This window comes from Lynx canadensis, chromosome D1, assembly GCF_007474595.2.
Source record: "Lynx canadensis isolate LIC74 chromosome D1, mLynCan4.pri.v2, whole genome shotgun sequence".
Taxonomy (NCBI): Eukaryota; Metazoa; Chordata; class Mammalia; order Carnivora; family Felidae; genus Lynx; species Lynx canadensis.
Genome location: NC_044312.2, coordinates 1795016 through 1817372, shown reverse-complemented (window position 1 = coordinate 1817372; position 22357 = coordinate 1795016). Strand labels below are relative to the sequence as shown.

The 22357-nt window shown below is 40.6% G+C and overlaps 1 protein-coding gene across 3 annotated transcripts in view; it reads right to left on the bottom strand.

The window, feature by feature from the left end:
- Positions 1–22357, bottom strand: part of DYNC2H1 (dynein cytoplasmic 2 heavy chain 1) — a 341058-nt gene that overhangs the window by 55398 nt on the left and 263303 nt on the right. For all 3 annotated transcript variants that reach the window (XM_030333927.1, XM_030333929.1, XM_030333928.1), the window contains exon 85: positions 4706–4795. In XM_030333927.1, coding sequence (XP_030189787.1) covers positions 4706–4795 — 90 coding nt within the window. The remainder of the gene's footprint in view (positions 1–4705; positions 4796–22357) is intronic.

Here is a 22357-nt window from a genome sequence, read left to right as displayed (position 1 = left end):
GTATCATGCTAAGTGAAATAAGTCAGACCGAAAAACACAAATACCATATGATTCTGCTCATAAGTTAAACATAAAGAAAACAAACACATGAATAAACCAACAAAAGCAGAATCAGACCTACAAATACGTAGAACTGACAGCTTCCAGGGATGTTAGGGATGGGCAAGTTGGGAGAGGGGGAGAGGGAGATACAGGATTCCACTTATGGAATGAGTAAGTCACAGGAGTAAAGGCAAAGCCTAGAGAATACGGTTCAGGATACTGTAACAAGAACGTGGGACAGATGGCAGCCACACTATGCATAATGTATAAATTTGTCAAATCACCAGGTGAGCAGAAAGCATATCTGTGTGGCTTAAATCCATTTAGATTACTGGACACTTGATCTATGATCTACCTTGGTAAATGTTCTGCATTAGAAAAGACTGTATATTCTGTTGATGTTGGATGTAATGTTCCATTTTTATTAAGTTAATTAAATGCTGTTCAACTCTTAGATAACTTTACTGATTTTCTGCCTCTTATTCAATTACTGAGAGCAATGTTCTGCCATCTCCAACTTTAATGATGGATTTACCTATTTCTCCTTGCATTTCTATCAGTTCTTGCTGCATGTATTTTGAAACTATTAGAAATGGAATGTTTAGCATTGTTATTTTCATAATTTGATCACCTTATCATTATAAAATAATCTTCATTATCTCCTGTTATATTCTTTTCTGTGAAACCTGTTTTGCCTGATATTAAGACAGCTAAATGTTTTTGTTGCTGTTTTGGGGTTTTTTGACCAATGTGATCATGGCATAGTTTTTCTACCATTTTACTTTTAATCTATTTGTGTCTTTATATTTAAAGGGCAATGCCTTGATGCCTTATAGCAGTCATATTTCAATTTTATTTTCTCCAATCTGATAATTTTTGTCTTTTAGTTGGTGGCTTTGAATATATGCATGTTTATAAAAATGATACTTGATAGCTTATTTTCTTATTTAGGAAAAAACTGAGCTTATAAATTGCCATGTCTTATATAAGAAAATCTTAGAGTTCAAGACAAAAATAGAATTCAGTGAGTAAAATTATGGCTTCAATTTGTTTTTAGATGAAACTTAAAAATACTGTTTTTAAATGAAAGTTCAAAAATCAGAAAATTTATTTTTTTACCATAATCATGCCTGTTAAGATTATTTTTAATTACAAATATTCTAGTCATATGTGATAACGACTATAATTTCTAATCATAATTTATGTGAGGAATATTTGATAAACATAAAATTCAGTGTGACTTGGTTTATCAATAGTGCTCGACTCACTGATTATGTGGTTGAAATTAAGGCAATTGTATTCTTCAAATGGATTACTTTAGGGAAAAACTGGATAAAACAGCTCTCTTTTGATAACTAAGTGGCATCTGGGGGACTCCATGAACAACTAAATCAAGCACGTCTGAAGCATGCACTACAAATAACGAAACTTAAAGAAGATATGTCGAAGACCGTGTGCACCTGCTGGCGGAACCCAGCAGCCCTCCGTGCAGGTGCCCCTCAGGCCTAGTCTCAACACCTCATTGACACGCTCCAGCCACGTGGACTGGGCCTTTTATTCCTTAGGTAAGCAAAGCCCATTCCTGTCCCAGATTCTGCACGTGCTGGCTCGTCCGCCTAGACTTTTCTCTCCGGCACGCCCACGGTTTGCCTTCTCACTCAGCTCAAGCCTCTGTTCACACGTCCCCTCCTAAGAGAGGCCTCACCTGAGCACACTGGCTCCACCCTCTCCGACCCACTCACCTTCCAGCTCCCTTAACTGACACCAATCTTCTTCAGAGCATCCTAATATTAATTGGAAATACGGATCAGTTCCACTTTAATATTTGGCTAAGATCTATTACTTGCCTTCAGTCTCTGGTAATCCGAGTAAGTAGATGCCGACTGTAAACAATTCCTGACATCCCAGAAACGAACACTCGTGTTTGTAAAGCACAGATGTTACTAATCTAGTAAGTGTGATGTTATTAATGCCAACCAGCCATGACATTTAGATCTACTTTACTTTATTTACCATTGTATACGGATCAGGCATTTTATATGACACTTGGAGTGAAAATAACCTCTTATCTGCTCTATAGGTTGAAATTCTTGGTCTCAAGTATAAATATGTACTTGTTGCAAGAATAAAATTTTAAAAATAACGACTGTGAAACTGTTCATGTTATGGGAAGAGATTAAGAACTCTGTATTTCAGTAAGGGGAGAAACAGGATGATAATAGAAATTTAAGAGAGAATGCAACAGCTAGATAAGCATAGGAATAATGTTGGAAGCATTTTAGGAAAAAAATATTAATAAAAATGTAATAACAAAGTATGGTATACCTGTTTGGCTATGGTGAAATCCAAATCTTTGTAAAATTGTTTGACATATTTGCACCTGCAACATTAAATAAAACACTGAAGAAAAAAAGTGAATTCTAGGTGAGCGAGTTGTCTTTAAGCACGAGTCCTTCGAGAGGAGGTCCTAGCTGGGGCTACGTCCCATCTGAGAGGAGACAGAACAATGGCCCTCACCTGTGCTGCCTTAAAGTTTCCCGAGGAGGAAAACGTCTCCTATTGTTTACCAGAATATCTAACAGAAGTCATCTTCAATTGAAACACAAAAACAAAAAAGAAAAAGAAGAAATGAGACCCACCAAATATTTTCTCACTTGGTAAGATTTCACAGAACGGACATTAAAAGAACACTTATTTAGGAAAATTTTCTACTGAGGTTTTAAAAATCCAGGAAGGTTAAAAAAAAAAAAAAGCTTCACACATCATTCAAGTAGCGTTTCCAGGACAGGAGTACAAAAGGAGTTTGCAAATTTACTTAAGGAGTGGATGTTACGTCCAGGTTCTTCCTAGACACTGTATTACTGAGAACGCTTTCCTGAACTGTGTGCACTGTGCACACAGGAGTAGTGTTAGTGGCAGTACCACTGCACAGTCCACGCCCCCAGTGTCCAACCACAATTAAATGGGCGTGTGGCATGTGCAACAATTAAGTGGGAGTGCGTCATGTGCCACCCCAATATGACAGGCTCAGGTGCGAAACCACATCAGGGGGGCGCTTGTCATGTGCAGCCCCAATCTGGCGGGCGGGTGTCGTGTGCAACCCCAGTCTGGTGGGCGTGCACAACCCAGCGTCCTTCAAGGGGCGGCAGGTGCACTCACACCAGCGCGGATGCCCACTTCCCTCGCCTGCCCTGGAGTCTGCAGCTGTGAAGAACTGAGCACAGCAGAGCACAGTGACCCAGGCAAGAGGCACAGCCAGGATCCTGTCGTCGGGCCACCACCACTGACAAATACAGGGACAGCTGTCATGGGGTCAGGAGCCAACGTCTGGAGTTTTGCTCCCAGCCCCCTGGGGTGTTGTCCCGCGTTGTCAGATGGGACAGCCTCCAACTGCAGCAGCACCCCCCCCACCCCCCCGGGCACCTGCCGGCCGCACAGCCCTGGCTGACCCAGAAGACTGGGCCACAAGGACAGACGGCAGTGTGAGCAGGGCACTCAAGGAAACCCACCCGCAGGTGGCTCCATCATTTGCATTGCGGTGTCCCGCCCCCTTCCACGGGGGCCCTCCCGGGAAGATGGCCAACTGGAGCATGCGCGCAAAGTCGGGAGGGGTTGTGACAATGACCAGGTGGGAGGGAAGAAACCACCAAGACCCCAACACGTCGGGTCAGCGCACCGCCATTCCATGGCAGGTCACAGAGCTACAGGACGCGGATCACACTCTGGAGTTGTCTTGCTATGCAACTAATAACCTGGGCTCTGGCAGATATGACCCAAGACTTGAGACGCCCAGAGAAGTCCTGACTGGTATGGGTGCCCAGGTTGCTGACCTTACCAGCACTCACTGGGTACTTGCAGGGGGACAGTTTGCCACGACCACGCTTGCCGTTTAAACATCCTCTGCCTGTTTGCTGCTGTCAACATCTGCTCATTATGCCAGTCCAGCGAGCTGCTGAGATTGGTATGCATGTGGTAAGAGCGAGATGCAGACAAAAATTCAGGAAAGACTTTGTTGTCCTGAAAGCCAATTAGGCTGCTGTATTGTCACATTTCTAGAACCAAGGCTTATCTTGTGCACAAATAGCACAGTGGATAGGACTGCTTCCCTAAAACTGCAGATCATCACAGACCACAGACTGCCACTTACTACTCCAGATGTGCAAGCCAGCTGAGCGCAGGCAGAAGTTATGAGCTGAAAGTGTTGAGACACTACCGTCCCTGTACAAAATTTAACTCCTAAAATCCCGTGATGCTATCGCTATAGTAATAGCTCTATTTTACTGGGTAGTATTTCAGTTATGTACCCTACGTTCATTCTAGGATCATCACAACAGTTTAAGGTTTAGCTGTATATTCATCTTAAATCTCAGGGTTTGGGCCAAGATTTTTGTTTTTCATGAATTCTAATAGTCATCTATTTATTTGTTTTTTTTTAATCTCCTTCCCCCCAAATTAGAGATCCCTGTTGATAAGAACTCATGGTTCCCTCATTACTCGTTATTTTTAAAGAATGCTACATAAACCCTGACGACGGAATGAGAAATGAATGTGCGGTGCTTTGCGTACAAAATCACTCTCACCAGCTGCCGCACACATGTGATCTCCATACCCATGTCTGTAACACCGCGTCAGACACCGGGGTCACTGACCAATGGACCCTTACCTGTATCGCAAGGGCACGAGCCACGAGGCCTCTCAGGTACTGTAAGGGGTCTTCTGGGCCTTCCCACCTGCTCTGCCATGCCACAGGACACTGCAACAGAAAAAGGCTCCAGTGTTACATATAAAAGACCTTTCAACAGCGGTGTGATGGGGAAAATGTTTTGGCATAATCCACATTATGTGTGTCATGAATTTATTTTCTTGCAATATGTCTTTTTTTCTCTTATCACAGTAAAAATGAATGACACAGAATGGATTCATTTGTTTCTCTCAAAAGAGATTCTTTAAAGTAAAAATTCTTGAAAGAATAAAAGCATCAATAGGCAGATACAGAGCAGCAAGCCAGCCGTCCCACGACAATACTTAGTCCAGAAAGAAGTCACATCAAATCCGACAAGTTCATTTTATCAGTGGTCAAGAATGTTTAACAAGTCTTGGCTCCTACAGACATTCCTTAAACTATAAACAGAACAAAATATAATAGAACTTCCATCCCAAAACCACACTCAGAAGAGAAGACATTTAAAAAGTGCTCTAAATTAAAGTTAAATAAGTAAATAAAACCATTCTACATCAGTTTTCCGTTTAACATCTGACCTCATTCTCCACTGTGTACACTTCTTTCCTGCACAATATTTGTTAGTTCATGTTCGTCCTATCACACCTCTTCTGTGAGGGTTTGCTGGACTTTGCAAACATGATAAAAACATCACTCAAACTTCTGAACTTGAGCGCTAAGGAGAGAACATCGATGTCACACCCCAGAACACTGATTGTGTAGTTGAGAAAAAACACTGTAGAATGTATCAACAATGCACGGAACACAAACATGACGATGGGAATTCAGGGTGCAGGACGACCTTCGGAAACATGTGGTTCCGTTACCTTCCATGTGTAAAGTGAGCCTTCTCAGGAATGTGCCAGAGAAGTGCCGGAACTGTGCTTTGAAGGTGTGGGGAGTTTAACATGACTCCAAATCCTTCGACACATCTCCCACTGAGGCCTGACCTGGGCGCTCCTCTCCTCAAACGGGGGTCCTGTGACCACAGCAGCAGCTTCATGTACAGTTTCGGGACCAGGCCTCAAGAAATCGATTGCTTGTATTTTCTGTCTTTTCAGACTTTTCAGCTTGGAAGCCATCCACCATTGGTGAAGCCCAAGTTTTGGAGAGGCCCATGTGGCAACGGGCTGAGGTTTCCTGCTTCCAGCCGGCACAGACTTGCCAGACCTGTGACGGAGCTGTGTGGAACAGACAAGCTTTCTTCACCAAGCCCCACCCAAATTTCAGGTTTTTAAGCTGAAAATAAATGAATTTTTAAAATAATGTTTAACCCAGTAGATTTTGGTGGAATTTGTCATATGGCAAGACAACTGATGCAGATTTCGGTACCTTCCTGTCGACAGTGAGGTCAGTGTCCCCCAATGTGAGGACGAGCTCAGCGGCAAGCTGGCAGGCAGGACGAGGCACAAGTGATGCTGTGTCGTGGTTTCCAGGTCCAGGCGTCACGATGAGCACCGTTCATCGTCTGTGTCGTGGGGCATACCATCTCAGAACCAAGATACGACGCTGTAAGGGAGTGAAGCGGCCCGAACGGAGAGGCCCACGGAGACATGCCCCCACGAGGAGTAACCAGTGTCTCCAGCCATCGTCCTGCGGAGTTCCCAGCCACTCATCAGCAACGACATGCCAGCCTGTGAATGGACATCTTGCAAGAAGATCCTCTAGGTCCAGGCTGAGCAGACGCAGCTGGTGTCACACGGACCAGAGATAAGCCTGCCCCACCAGATCCTGCCAAAACTCTAAATGAGCTAAATACGTCGATTCTTCTTGTTTTCAGCCATTAAGTTTTGGGGTCATTTACTAGGTAGCAATAAGTAATTGATACACCAGGCTTTCACACTCTTCAGTATTCTGATTTCTTACTGTAGAAAGACAGCTTCTTTTCCTGGCTTATTACATAAGTGGTATGTTACTGCAGACACCCCCAACGATCCCCGCCAGCTGGCACTCATGCCTTGGTGAAACCCCCTCAGCGGGAGGATGAACTGGTTCCAGTGACTGGATTCTGATGGAAGAATACAGCGAAAGGGATGGGATGCCACTTTTGAGATTACATTACAACATACTCTAGCTTCTGTGCTCTCTCTCTCTCTCCCGTGCTCGCTCTAGGTGAAAAAGTTGCTAGGCTGTGAGCCTGCTTATGGAGACATCCACGGACATATGATCAGTCCCCCATCAGCAGGGCCCAGAGGCCCGCCAACAGCCAGGCTGCTGATGCCCTTGGCAGCTGTGAGGACCACAGCCCTAGACAGCACCTGGTTGTGGAGGTGCAGGAGACCCGAGTACTCGCTAAGTCACACGAAGACCCCTGAGCTGCAGAGACTGAGACGCTATACATTCTGGTCATTTATACCACTCAGTTTTATGGCAATTTGCTATGTAGCAACACATAACAGAGAGAGTTAGCAATATTAGCGTCAGGGTAGTTAGCTACCCTGTGTGTCAGTCAGGTTACTACACTCCACTGATGTGGAAGTCTTGATTGTTCGACTCGGCACTTCTGTAAGGAGTGTGGACAGTGCTAATTTGCGAACATGTGCAGGACGGGCAGGAGTGTTCAGGAGACTTTTCCAAGAATGAAAGATCTGGTGGGCACCCCTTCTCTCCTCCGCATGCACACAGACGCTCCCACCAGTGGGGATGAGTGAGAACACCCCCACCTAGCTGGCTAACGGCGTACCTCCCGTGCTGAGCTCTCTGGCGGCCGTGCTCCAGCCAACCGGCCCTCAGCCTGAGTCCGTCTGCCGCACCGTCACAAGCAGGACACCGCAACGGCAGCGCTGACAAGGGCCAGCGACACTTCCAAGTGCCTGCTGCCCTGGGGAGAAGAAAAGATAACCGAACACACCTTCAGCTTCGACTACAGCCCTGGCAGTGGGCTGGGGGCAGACACCTGGGCTGACTGCAGGCCCACCTCCGATGAAACCTGGGGGGGCAAGGCTGGCCCGGTGCCCTGTACTTCGGCACTACTGCAGCTCTGGGAAACAACCGGTCCGACCAAACTCTAGCCAAAGGTGCCCCAGACTGGCTCACTAACAACACAGGGACCACACCTGGCCCACAACAGGCAAAGACAGCCTCTGCAGACGACTGGCCTGAAGGCAAAGGGATCTCGGCCACAAAAGGACACACACAACACACGTGGGAGACACCTTGGAAGGACACGCCAGGGCCTCTTCCTCATAAGGACACTAGTTTCAAGAGCGGGAGACATAGCCAACTTTCCTAATACACAGAAACAGACACAGAGAGTTAGACAAAATGAGGACATAGAGGAATCCATCCCAAATGAAAGAACAGGATGAAATCATAGAAAGACACCTAAAGGAAAGGGAGATAATATGCTTGATAGAGAACTTAAAGTAATGTCATACATGAATTGACACTTCTCCAAAGAAGACATCCAGATGGCCAACCAACATGAAAAAATGCCCAATGTCACTCATCATCAGGGAAAGACAAATGAAAATCACACTGAGATACCACCTTCCACCTGTCAGAATGGCTCACATTAACAACTCAGGCAACAACAGATGTTGGCGAGGATGCGGAGAGATAAGATCTCTTTGGCACTGCTGGTGGGAATGCAAACTGGTGCAACCACTCTGGAAAACAGTATGGAGGTTTTAAAATAGAAAATTAAAAATAATTAAAAATAGAACTACCTACGACCCAGCAATTGCACTACTAGGTATTTATCCAAGAGACACAGGTATGCTGTTTCGAAGGGACACAGGCACCCCCATGTTTATAGCAGCCCTATCGACAATAGCCAAAGTACGGAAAGAGCCCAAATGTCCATCGATGGATGAATGGATAAAGAAGATGTGGTAGAGTATTACTCGGCAATAAAAAAGAATGAAATCTTGCCATTTGCAACTACGTGGATGGAACCAGAGGGTGTTACGCTAAGCAAAATTAGTTAGAGAAAGACAAATATCATACGATTTCACTCATATGAGCACTTTAAGACACAAAACAGATGAACACAAGGGAAGGAAAGCAAAAATAATATAAAAACAGTGAGGGGGACAAAACAGAAGAGACTCTTAGAGAACAAATAGAGGGATGCTGGAGGTGTAGTGGGGGGCGGGGGGATGGGCTAAATGGGTAAGGAGCATTAAGGAATCTACTCCTGAAATCACTATATGCTAACTAACTTGGATGTATTAAAAAAAATAAATAATAAAAAAGAACATACCTATCAATAATTACTTTATTGTGAATGGAATCACACTCTAATAAAAAGACAAAGGGTGACAGAAGGGATGAAAAACCAAGACCCATCTATATGTAGCCAGAGGAGATTCCTTTTAGACCCCAAAAACACATGCAGATTAGAAGTGTGGGGATGGAAAAACATTTCTCATACAAATGGAAGAGAAAAGAAAGCTGGGGTAGCAACAGTTAAATTGGACAAAATACACTTTAAAACAAAGACTGTAGGGGCCACTGGGTGGCTCAGTTGGTTATGTGTCTGACTTGATTTCGGCTCAGGTCATGAACCTGTGGTTTGTGGGTTCGAGCCCTATGTCAGGCACTGCAACGACAGTGTGGAACCTGCTTGGGATTCTCTCTCTCCCTCTGTCTGCCCCTACCCCACTCGTGCTTGATCGCATTCTCTTTCTCTCTCTCTCAAAATAAATAAATAAACTTAAAAAAAATGACACTATCCAACAAGAAGACACAAGAATTGCAAATATTTATGCACCCAAAATGAAAGAACCCAAATACATAAAGCAACTATAAACAAACATAAACAAAATAATCAATACTAACACAATCCAAATTCATTCTATGAGGCCAGCGTAAAACACACAAAGACATTACAAAAGAAAAGAAAAAGGCCAGTATCACTGATGAATACAGATGCAAAAATTATCAATAAAATATTCGCAAACCAAATTCAGGAATGCATTAAAATAATCACTCACCAAGATCCAAGTGGAATTACTACCAGAATGCAAGAATGGTTCAATATCCACAAATCAATCAACTTACCTACTTTCTAATTCTAGAACACTTTCATTACACTCTAAAAATAATCTGTATCTATGTAGTCACTTCTCCATTTCTCTATTAACAGAGGATGATTTTTAATTGATTTTAGCCTTCTGTAATTGCTTTCAATGATATTTTGCAGTTTTTATTGTACAAGTCTTGCTCTTTTTTCTTAATTTATTTCCCTGTATCTACTCTTCAATACTATCATAAGTGGAATGGCTTTCCTAATTTCCTTTTGGATACTCTAAATACTAAAATCTAGCATTCACTGCTACTGTATAGAAATGCAACAGACTTCAGTATATTTATATTCTTATTGTAACTTTCATATTCATTTTCCTAATGATTAATGATACTAAGAATTTTTCACGTTTCCTTGTCATCTGTGTACTTTTTTATTTTTTAATTAAGTGTAGTTCACACAGTTTTATCTTAGTTTCACGTGTACGATATGATTCAACAATTCTATACATTACTCAGTTCTCATCTAGATTAGGCGTACTCTTAATTTCCTTTATCCATTTCACTCATACTCCCATCACCTCTCTGCTGGCAACCACCATTTTGTTCTCTGTATTTAGAGACTTTCTGATTGTCTCATTTTTCCATTGCTGATTTTGTTTCTTGAATTGCACACATGAGTGAAATCATACAGTATTTCTCTCTCTTATTTCACTTAGCACTGCACCCTAGGGATTCATCCGTGTTGCTGCAAAAGGCAGGATTTCATCCTTTTTTACTACTGAACAATATGCCATTGTATACATACACACACATGCACACACCGTATCTTCTGTATCTACTGATCTGGATGTGTGTGGATGAAGCATCCACATCCTTACACCATACACATAAATAAAGTGAATAATGATTAAATATGTAAATGTACCTGAAACCATAACAATCCTAAAAGAAAACAAATAGTAATTTCTTTAACATCATAGAAAACACTTTTCTAGATATGATGCTCCTCAGGCAAGGGAAACAGAAGCAAAATTAAAGTATTTGGACTACACCAAAATAAAAAGCTTTTGCACAGAAAGGAAATAATCAACAAAAGGAAAAGACAATACACTGAATGGGAGAAGCTATTTGTAAATAATCTATCTGATAAGGGGTAAATATCTAAAATATATAAAGAACTTGTACAACTCTACACACACACACACACACACACACACACACACACACACACACACACAAACCAAATAATCTAATTTAAAAATGGGCAGAGAACCTGGATAGACATTTTTCCAAAGAAGACATACAGATGGCCAAAAGATACTTAGAAAGATGCTCAACATCACTCATCATCAGGAAAATGCAAATCAAAACCACAATGAGATTCCACCTCACATCTGTCAGAATGGCAACAATCAAAAACACAAGAAACAACAAGAAATAAAAATCAAGTGTCACCATGGATGTAGAGAAAAAGGAATCCTTGTGCACTGTTGGTGGAAATGTAAATTGGTGCAGCCACTGTGGAAAACAGTATGGAGATTACTCAAACAATGAAAAACAGAATTAACATATGATCCAGTAATCCCACTACTGGGTATTTACCCAACAAAAATGAACACAAGAATTTGAAAAGATACATGCAGACATGCAGACACCCCTATGTTTACTGCAGCATTATTTACAAAAGCCAACATAGGGAAGCAACCCAAGTGTCCTCCCATACATAAATGGATAAATAAAATGTGGTATATGTATACCTTCTTGTTAAAATGTCTAATCAAGTATTTTTTAAAAATTTGGAATGCTTGTCTTCTCATTATTAGTTATACTTCAAAAAATTTCTACATACATGTTCCTTTGTTGAGTATGTCTAGTTAACCTTTCTCCTGTCTGTGGCTTACATTTTATATTCAAAACAGTATAATCAATTTGAGGGTAATTTTTATGTTTGGAGATACAGGTGTAGGTTTTTAATTAATTTTTTTTGGCTTTGGCTCTTCAATTGCTCTATACTATTAAAGAGATTTTCCTTTCTCCCTTTTAATTGACATAGTATATTTGGTGACAATCAATTGATCATACATCTGTGGGTCTTTTCATGGACTTTATTACATTCCATTGAGCTATATATCTATTTTTATACCAATACCATAGTGCTTCGATTGTATCTTCCTAACAGTTCCTGAAATCATGCTGAGTAAGATCTTTCATTTCATTCTTTTCCAATACTATTTAGCATACACTAGGTCTTTTGTATTTTTGCAAAAAAAAAAATTAGAAGCAAATGTTAGTCACTACAAAAGATTATGTAGTGGTTCCGATTGGGGTTGTTTTGAACTTCTCAATTAATTTGGGAAGAATTAACATCTTAACAATACTGGGTCTCCGGATACATGAACACAGTACACCTTTCAGCGCATCTTTCCATTTATTTGACTCTTGTTTACTGTCACTCTTCAAAGCTTTGTGGTTTTCAATGTGTACAAAAGTGTTACACATTTTTTGGCCAATTTCATCCTGAAATTGCAAGTAGTACTTTTAATTTCAATTTTCAATAGTTTGTTTCCAGAATATGTATCACTTTGACATACTTACTCTGTATCCCACGACCTTGCTAAATTTAAATGTTCTTACTAGCTCTGGAACTTTTTTGTACATTCTGTAAGACGTTGAAAATAGATAACCATAAGTTCTGCAAATAAATACAGATTTCCTTCTTCTTTTCCAGCCTAATCTTTTTTTTTTTTTTTTTTTTTAACTTGTCATGCTAGCTAGACCCTTCAGCCCAATGCTGAATAGAAGCAGTGATAAAGGACCTTGATGCCTTATTCCTGGTCTTAAGAGGAAAGCATTCAGTCCTTTACTATTATGTTAGCACAGCTTTTTCATGGATGCCCTTTATCTGGTTGAGAAGGTCCATTAATCCTGATTTGCTGAAAATTTTAATCATGACTGGTCGCTGACTTTTGTCTAATGCCTTTTCTGTGTCTATTGAGATAAACATGTAATTTCTTATTAGTCTACTAAAATGATAATTAACATTGTTTTTTTTAATTCAACCTAACTTGTGTTCTTAGAGTAAATCCCACTTAGAATCCATTTTTACATTTTGTTGAATTTTGTATTTTTGCAAAAACAATTAGAAACAAATGTTCCATTTGCTAATATCTTGTTAAGTTTTGAGTCTATGTTCAGGAAGGAAGTTAATCTACAGATTTCTCCCATTACAATACCTCTGTTAGCTTTTGCAATCAGGCCATGCTGGTCTCAGAAAGTGTAGTGAAATATTCCTGCCTCTTCTATTTTCTGAAAGTGTTTACGCAGAGTTGGTATTATTTCTTAAGTATTTATTACATTTCAGCAGTAAACTCTAAGAGTTATGGGAACTTTAATAAAATTCAACTTCTTTAATAGGGAGTAGAGGCTATCTGTCTCTCCTTGAGTGAGCTTTGGTAGTGTGTATCTTTCAAGAAATTCATAAAATTCATCTCAGTTGTTGAATTTATCAGCATAAAGTTGTTTAAGATATTCTATTATCCTTTGAATGTCTGTAGAAACGTAGTGATGTCCCTATCTTATTCCTGATACTGGTAACTTGTGACTTCCTTATTTCCTCGTCTTTCTTTTGGACTAATTAAGTAAAGCATATGTTTCCATCTTATATCCTATATAGACTCATCATGCATACCTCTGTGATATTTGTATTTGTTGCATTGGGATTTATAGTATACATCTTTTTTTTTTTTTTAATTTGCATCCAAGTTAGTTAGCATATAATGCAATAATGATTTTGGGAGTAGAATCCAGTGATTCATCCCCTACATATAACACCCAGTGCTCATCCCAGCAAGTGTCCTCCTTAATGCCCCTTGCCCATTTAGCCCATCCCCCCCACCCTCAACACCTCCAGCAACCCTCAGTTTGTTCTCTATATTTAATAGTCTCTTATGTTTTGTCCCCCTTCTTGTTTTTATATTATTTTTGCTTCCCTTCCCTTACATTCATCTGTTTTGTTTTTTACATTCCACATGAGTGAAGTCCTTTGATACTTGTCTTTCTCTGACTAATTGCACTTAGAATACCCTCTAGTTCCATCCACATTGTTGCACATGGCAAGATTTAATTCTTTTTGATTGCCGAGTAATACTCCATTGTATATATATACCACATCTTCTTTATCCATTCATCTGTTGATGGACATTTGGGCTCTTTCCATATTTTGGCTATTGTCAATAGTGCTGCTATAAACACTGGGGTGCATGTGTCCCTTTGAAACAACATACCTGTATTCCTTGGATAAATACCTAGCAGTACAATTGCTGGGTCATAGGGTAGTTCTATTTTCAATTTTTTAAGGAACTTCCATACTGTTCTCCAGAGTGGTTGCATCAGTTTGCATTCACGCCAGCAGGGCAAAAGGGTTCCTCTTTCTCCACATCTTCACCAACATCTGTCATTGCCTAAGTTGTTAATGTTAGCCATCGTGACAGGTATGAGGGGGCTATCTCATTGTGATTTTAATTTGTATTTCCCTGATGATGAGTGATGTTGACCATTTTTTTCATACGTCTGTGGGAGGCCGGACCCCGGTGCCAGGCTGAGACCGGGTCGAGCAACAGCTCCCTGTTGACTCAGCCAACCCGGTGGTTCCCCCTCCCATTCCCCCACTTGCAAGGGCATACGAAAGCCTTGTCAAGGCTGAGAAAGTTAATTCCTGAAGCCTGTGGTCTGTGGGTGTTGGCAGTAATGTTATCCCCCCCCCCCCTTTTCTACCCCGGGTCAAATAGAAACAAACATGGGAACTGTGTTTTGCTAGCAATCTATCAACAAGGTCTTGCTGTGACCCGTTTAGAAAGTTCACAAGGTACACAGAACTAAATGTTTTGGCTGGCAGTGATCATGTGAAACCTGTTTATTCTTAGAATGACCTGATCCATAAGAGTCTTATCAAAGATTGTGTACAGCAACAATAAAGCCGTCACTTGGGCCATCAGCCCAGGGGACCCTCCTGTTCCCAAACTGACTTCTCTTCTCTTTTTCTTACATTCCCCTACCCTCAGGACCCTGAGCTCAGTGTTTGTTGCGCCCGTCGCAACATACATCGGGTTGGCCATCTGGATGTCTTCTTTGGAGAAGTGTCTTCATGCCTTTTGCCCATTGCTTCACTGGATTATTTGCTTTGCGAGTGTTGAGTTTGATAAGTTCTTTATAGATTTTGGATACTAACCCTTTATCTGATAAGTCATTTGCAAATATCTTCTCCCATTCCATAGGTTGCTTTTAGTTTTGCTGATTGTTCTCTTCGCTGTGCAGAAATTTTTATCTTTATGAAGTCCCAGTAGTTCATTTTTGCTTTCGTTTCCCTTGCCTCCAGAGATGTGTTGAGTAAGAAGGTGCTGCATCCAGTGTCAAAGAGGTTTTTGCCTGCTTTCTCCACTAGGATTTTGATGGCTTCCTTACATTTAGGTCATTCACCCATTTTGAGTTTATTTTTGTGTATGGTGTAAGAAAGTGGTCCAGGTTCAATATTCTGCATGTCGCTGTCCAGTTTTCTCAACCCCATTTGCTGGAGAGATTGTCTTTTTTCCATTGGATATTCCTTCCTGCTTTGTCAAAGATAAGTTAGCCATATGTTTGTGGGTGCACTTCTGGGTTGTGTATTCTGTTCCATTGATCTAAGTGTCTGTTTTTGTGCCAGTACCATACTGTCTTGATGATTACAGCTTTGTAATACAGCTTGAAGTCCTGGATTGTGATGCCTCCTGCTTTGGTGTTCTTTTTCAGGATTGCTTTGGCTATTTGGGGTCTTTTCTGGTTCCAGAAAAATTTTAGCATTGTTTGTTCTAGCTGTGTGAAGAATGCTGGTGTCATTTTGATAGGGGTTGCATTGAATATGTATATTGCTTTGGGTAGTATCAACATTTTAACAGTATTTGTTCTACCAATTCATGACCTTGGAATGTCTTCCAATTTTTTGTGTGTCTTCTTCAATTTCTTTCATAAGCTTTCTACAGTTTTCAGTGTATAGATTTTTAACCTCTTTGGTTAGGTTTATTCCTAGGTATTTTATGGGTTTTGGTGCAATTGTAAATGGGATCGATTCCTTGATTTCTCTTTCTGCTGCTTCACTGTTGGTGTATAGAAATACAACCGATTTCTGTGCACTGATTTCACAACCTGCAATTGTGCTGAATTCATGGATCAGTTCTAGCAGTGTTTTGGTAGAATCTTTTGGGTTTTCCACATAGAGTATCATGTCATCTGCAAAGGATGAAAGTTTGACTTCCTCCTTGACCGTTTGGATGCCTTTTATTTCTTTGTGTTGTCTGACTGTTGAGGCTAGGACTTCCAATAGTGGCAAGTGTAACAGTGGCAAGTGTAACATCCCTGTTGTGTTCCTGACCTTAAGGGAAAAGCTCTTAGTTCTTCCCCAACGAGGATGATATTAGCTGTGGGTCTTTTGTATGTGACTTTTATAATCTTGAGGTATGATCCTCTATCCCCACTTTCTTAAGGGTTTTTAATCAAGAAGGGATGCTATATTTTGTCATGTGCTTTCTCTGTATCTACTGAGAGGATCTCTTTTCTTTCACTGATGTGATGAGTCACATTGATTTGTGAATATTGAACCAGCCCTTCATTGCAGGGATAAGTCCCACTTGATCGTGGTGAATAATTCTTATAATGTATTGTTGGATCTGGTTGGCTAGTGTCTTGTTGAGAATTTTTGCGTCCATGTTCATCAGGGAAATTGGTCTATAGTTCTCGTTTTTAGTGGGGTCTATGTCTAGTTTTGGAATCAATGTAATACTGGCCTCATAGAATGTCTTCGGCAGTTTCCCTTCCATTTCTAGGTTTTGGAACAGCTTCAAAAAGTAGGTGTTAACACTTCTTTAAATGTTTGGTAGAATTCCCCCTGGAAAGCTGTCAGGCCCTGGACTCTTGTTTTTGAGAGAATTTTGACTACTAATTCAATTTCTTTACTGGTTATGGCTCTATTCAAATTTTCTATTTCTTCTTGTTTCACTTTTGGTGATTTATGTTTCTACTAATTTGTCCACTTCTTCCAGGTTGCCTAATTTATTGGCATATAATTGGTCATAATATCTCTTATTATTGTTTGTACTGCTGAAGTGTTGGTTGTGATCTCTCCTCTTTCATTCCTGATTTTATTTATTTTCCTTTTTCTTTTTATCAAACTGGCTAGAAGTTTATCAATTTTGTTAATTCTTTCAAAGAACCAGCTCCGGGTTACATTGATCTATTCTGTTTTATATTTTATTTTATTTTATTTTATTTTATTTTATTTTATTTGGGGGGCAGCAGTATTGATTTCTGTTCTAATCTTTATTATTTCCTATTTCTTCTGCCAGTTTGGGGTTTTATTTGCTGCTCTTTTCTAGCTCTGTAGGGGTAAGGTTAGGTTGTGTATCTGGGACCTTTCTTCCTTCTTTAGGAAGGCCTGGATTGCTATATACTTTCCTCTTCTGATCACCTTTGCTGCACATCAGAGGTTTTGGGCTGTGGTGTTATCATTTTCATTGGCTTCCATGTACTTGTTAATTTTCTCTTTAACTTCTTAACTCATTCATTCTTTAATAGAATGTTCCTTAATCTTCAAGTATTTGTTGTTTTTCCATTTTTTTTTCTTGTAGTTGATCTCAAGTTTCACAGTGTTGTGGTCTGAAAATATGCACGGTATGATCTCAATTTGTACTTCTGTACTTGTTGGGGGCTGATTTGTATCCCAGTATGCAATCTCCTCTGGAGAATGTTCCACATGCACTTGAGAAGAATGTATTCCGCTGCCTCAGGATGAAATGTTCTGAATATATCTTTTAAGTCCATCTGGTTCAATGCGTCATTCAAAGACACTGTTTCATTGTTGATTTTCTGCTTAGATGATCTGTCCACTGCTGTAAGTGGGGAGTCGAAGTCCCCTACTATTATTGTCAGTGAGTTTATGTTTGTAATTGTTTTATATATTTGGGTACTTCCACGTTGGGGGCATAAATGTTTACAATGGTTAGACTCTCTTGGTGTATAGACCCCTTAATTATGATATAATGCCCTTCTTCATCTCTTGTTACAGTCCTTATTTTAAAATATAGATTGTCTGATAGGAGTATGGCAACTCCAGCTTTCCTTCGGCAACCATTAATATGATAGATGGTTCTCCATCCCTTTATTTTCAATCTTAAGGTGTCTTTAGGTCTAAAGTGGGTCTCTTGTAAACAGCATATAGAGATCTTGTTTTCTTATCCATCTATTACCCTATGTCTTTTGATTGGAGCGTTTAGTCCATTGACATTTAGAGTGAATACTGAAAGATATGAATTTATTGCCATTGTGTTGCCTGTAGAGTTGGAGTTTCTGGTGGTGTTCTCTGGTGCTTTCTAGTCTATGTTGCTTTTGGTCTTTTTTGTTTTGTTTCATCTTTTCTCCCCTCAGAGACTCCCCTTTGAAATTTCTTGCAGGGCTGGTTGAGTGGTCACAAACTCCTTTAGTTTTTGTTTGTCTGGGAAACTCTTTATCTCTCCTTCTATTTTGAAGACAGCCTTGCTGAATAAAGAATTCTTGGCCACGTATTTTTTCCAATTCAGCATGTTGAATATATCCTGCCACTCTTTCTGGTCTGCCATGTTTCTGTGGATAGGTCTGCTGTGAATCGGATCTGTCTTCCCTTATAGGTTAAGGACTTTTTTTTTTTTTTTGCTGCTTTCATGATTCTTTGTCTGTATATTTGGTAAACGTGACTACGATATGCCTTGTTGATGGCCCGTTTTTGTTGAATCTAATGGAAGTCTGTGCTTCCTGGATTTTGATGTCTGTGTCTTTCCCCAGGTTAGGAAAGCTTTCCACTATGAGTTGCTCACATAACCCTTCTACCCCTTTTTCTCTCTCTTCATCTTCTGGGACTCCTATGACTCAGATATTATTCCTTTTTAATTAGTCACTTTGTTCTCTAATTCTTCTATCATGCTCCTTTGCCTTAGTTTCCCTCTTTTTTCCTGCTTCATTATTCTCCGTAAATTTGTCCTCTACACTGCTAATTCGCTACTCTGCTTCATCCATCCTTGCCACTGTGGCACACATTTGAGATTGCAGCTCAGTTACAACATTTTTTATTTCGCCCTGACTAGACTACTTATTTTATCTCCACAGAAAGGGATTCTATGCTTTTTTCAACCCCAGTTAGTATTCTAGTATTTTTATGATTCTAAATGCGGGTTCAGACATCTTGTTGATATCTGTGTTAAGTCCCTGGCTATTTCTTCCTGTTCTTTCTTTTGTGGTGAATTCCTTCTTTTTGTCATTTTGGAGGAAAAAAAAGAATTAATAAAAAATAAAATTAAAAGAATTCAAAACAATTCAAAAAAACCAAATAAAGGAAGCTAGATCTTACATGTATTTTCGTCTGGTTGTTGAAAGAAGCTTGAAAGAATAGAGAAAAAAGGGATAGAAAATAAAAAAGACAAACCATTAAAAATTGATAGAAAGGTATACAATAAAATAGAATAAAATGAAATAAAGTAAAATAGAATAAACAATTCACAAAAAAATAAAAATATGGAGTATATAGTAAAAGAAATTTTAAAACCTTTTCATAAAAACAGAAAATGAAAATAATTTTTTCTCTTTTTGCACCCAAGAATAAGAAAAAAAAAGGACTCGATGGACCAGCGCATAGAATGAAATTACATTCAGTTTCCCCTAGAAATCTAACTATGAAGCACTTTATAGTCTGTGCACTAAGCAGGCAGAGGGACTTGTAGTGGTCTTGTAGAGCATGTTCTTGGAGGGCACAGTTGGGTAAGTGCTTGGTGTGATAGCTCCATTCTCCACTAAGTGGTACTGCTTAGGTTACTGGGGTGGATCAGTGTGGTGCGCATGTGCATGTGCAGGAGAGGTGAAAATGGCATCACCCAGCTTCCCAGTCTCTAACACCAGAATTCTGTGCTCTCACCAAGCAGTCATCAGGCATGCCTCCTTTGTCTCGTTTCCATCCACTCCCCGCTTCTACACTGTCCATGTCCATGCTGTCAGCCTGCCAGGCAGAACCTCTCTCCCAAATTTTATGTCAGATGGGGCTGTGCTTCCAAACCCCTCACTTCTGAGAGCCCTGCAGTTTGGACCTGCTCTAACCTTCTGGGGGAGGGTCTCCCTGAGCAATGGCTGGTTGCTGGCTGCCTCCAGAATGCTCATGCAACCGTGCCACCGCAGAGGTTCAGAGACTGCCACCAGGTGCCAGCCTGCCCTAGAAAAAGTACGCACAACTGTGTAGCAGTAGTGGTTCAGGGACTATGACAAATCACAACACACAAATGGCACCAGGCTTCACTTTACCCTAATGTCCTTGTTCCAACACCACCAAACGTGGCTATTCTCCAGGGTCCATTGGGACCTATGCCCATGGAGAGACCACATAGCCTCTACCAAATGCCCTTCAAGCAGGTGAACCATTTCTCCCCATGTGCCCCGAGGACCTCGCTGCCTGTTAATGGGGATTCACCTTTCTTCGCCACCAAAGCTCCACCAGCTATCGAGCTCCGGAGTTTCCAACTCTGTGCTCCCCCGTTTCTAGAGTCCTAATAGTGCCGAAACCCTCTCCTTTCTCCCTTTCTTGTTCAATCCCTTGTGGATGTTTCCACTCTTTCTCTTTCTCTCCAGCTGCTCTTGGGGGGCATGCTTTTCCTGCACTCCCCCCATCTCTGTCCTTTCTCTGCAATAGCTCCCTACCCTCCATGGCTTCTCTCTCCCCCAGTTCACCTCTTCAGGCCTCATATCTGCTGAGTTCTGTGGCTCAAGTTATGCAGATTGTTCTGTTAATCCTCAGATCAATTTTCTAGGTGTGCAGGATGGTTTGGTGCTGATCTAGCTGCATTTCAAGGAGAGAAGCAGAGAACTTTCACCTGCTCCACCATCTTGGCCCCTCCCTAGTACACACTTTTAACTTACTATGGTCTATCTTCAAATAACAATAAATATTAAGGGATGCTAATAAAACTTCAAATAATATTAATGAAACTTCACATATAGCATGAAAGTCTTATAACATTGTACTTCCATTTCCACTGCTAAATTAAGAAAAAAGGACAAAGAGAAGAATAAACTCTAAAGTTAAAATCTCTTCTAAAAAGAAAAAGTATAGGTTCTCTTATCATGCACAAAAATGGTATTAAGTTAGGTATACTGAAAGAGAATTCCAAGATACTGGAGATTCTGGGTCTTCACAGGCCCCTGTGCTCTTATGTACATCAGTAGGAACTGATTTCCATTTGTATGTGTATCTAACAGAATTCTAGTTATAAGTGAAGCGAGAGATGAGGAGATGGGGCAATTCCATGCCAGCATTTGATAAGCCTTTGGAGAGGAGTACGTGGAGTTCAATGCTCACAAAGCAGGTGAGTGTCTCTTAGAACAAAGACCACCGTGTAGCTGTGTGATATAAGTGATGAGTAAGTGGCGGACAGGGTGGGAAGAACACAGATGTAGGAAACAGCATGGGGATTGCAGTGTGGGCTCTGACACTTTATAGGATAGCATCCCCTTTCTGCTTTAGTTTTCTAAGTAGAAGGGGGATGATGAGAGCAGAAGATGAGCAAAGGGCTACAAAAGTGCTCTGAACTGGTAAAGTTTATGTAAAATGTGTGCTACTACTTTAATAGAAAAACGCCAATCATTCACTATTAATGATTATCATTCGATTAAACATTTGATGACTTTTTAAAGCACTATTTGCATGAAGGTAGGTAAACTTTAGAAGAGGGAGTAATGATGGGAGTGGTCATCGACACTGGTGGGTGGGGCAGGGAAGCCTGAAGGTGACCACGGCTCCCACCTGTCTGCACAGAGTTCTGACCACAGATGGCGTGGGCACGCAGCAGAACCACGTCAATGTCTGACAACACACAGAGTCAGGGTAACACAGAGTGTGATCACCACAGTCAGGGTTGGGGCCCAGGTGCTGTGGGTGCACCTGGTCTGGAGGACCCACCGTGAGACCCCTGCTGTCAAGGAGACCAGGGCAGGGACAGGAGTAAAGGACACACTGTCCAGCAGAGGAGATCTTAACTCTTAGACGCCCTGAGCCTCGGCAGTGCAGCTCCGTATGTAGAGATGCCCATCTGAACAGAGTGCACTGTTCAGCCAGAAGGACGAAATGATTTTGGATTGTATCTTTTCAATTCTTAGCTTTTAAATTGTAATTTAAAGCCTATGTCCTAATATGAAAAGAAGAGTAACAATATTTTACAGTATTGTTGTCTTTAACAAACATTGTAAGTATTGTGACTTTTCACAAAAGAAGTTTTAGTAAATTATCAGAATCTGTCAAACAAATAAAAGTCATAATTCTCTTAAGTCTTACTCCAATCATGTCAGACACAGTAAAGAAAATGTCAAGTACTGAACTATTTCCTAAATTACATTAAATCATATCACTTAATACAGAACTTGTCACATTCAAATGTAATAAAACATTTAATTTTTATCTTGAAAGAAATGGGATAGTACTGGACCCACAATTTTTGGTAAAACTCATTGAGAAGTAAATGTCAGAAACTATTTTATGGATCTTGTCTTGGTGAAGGTCAGCCTGGTCTCAGCGGAGTCTCATCAGAC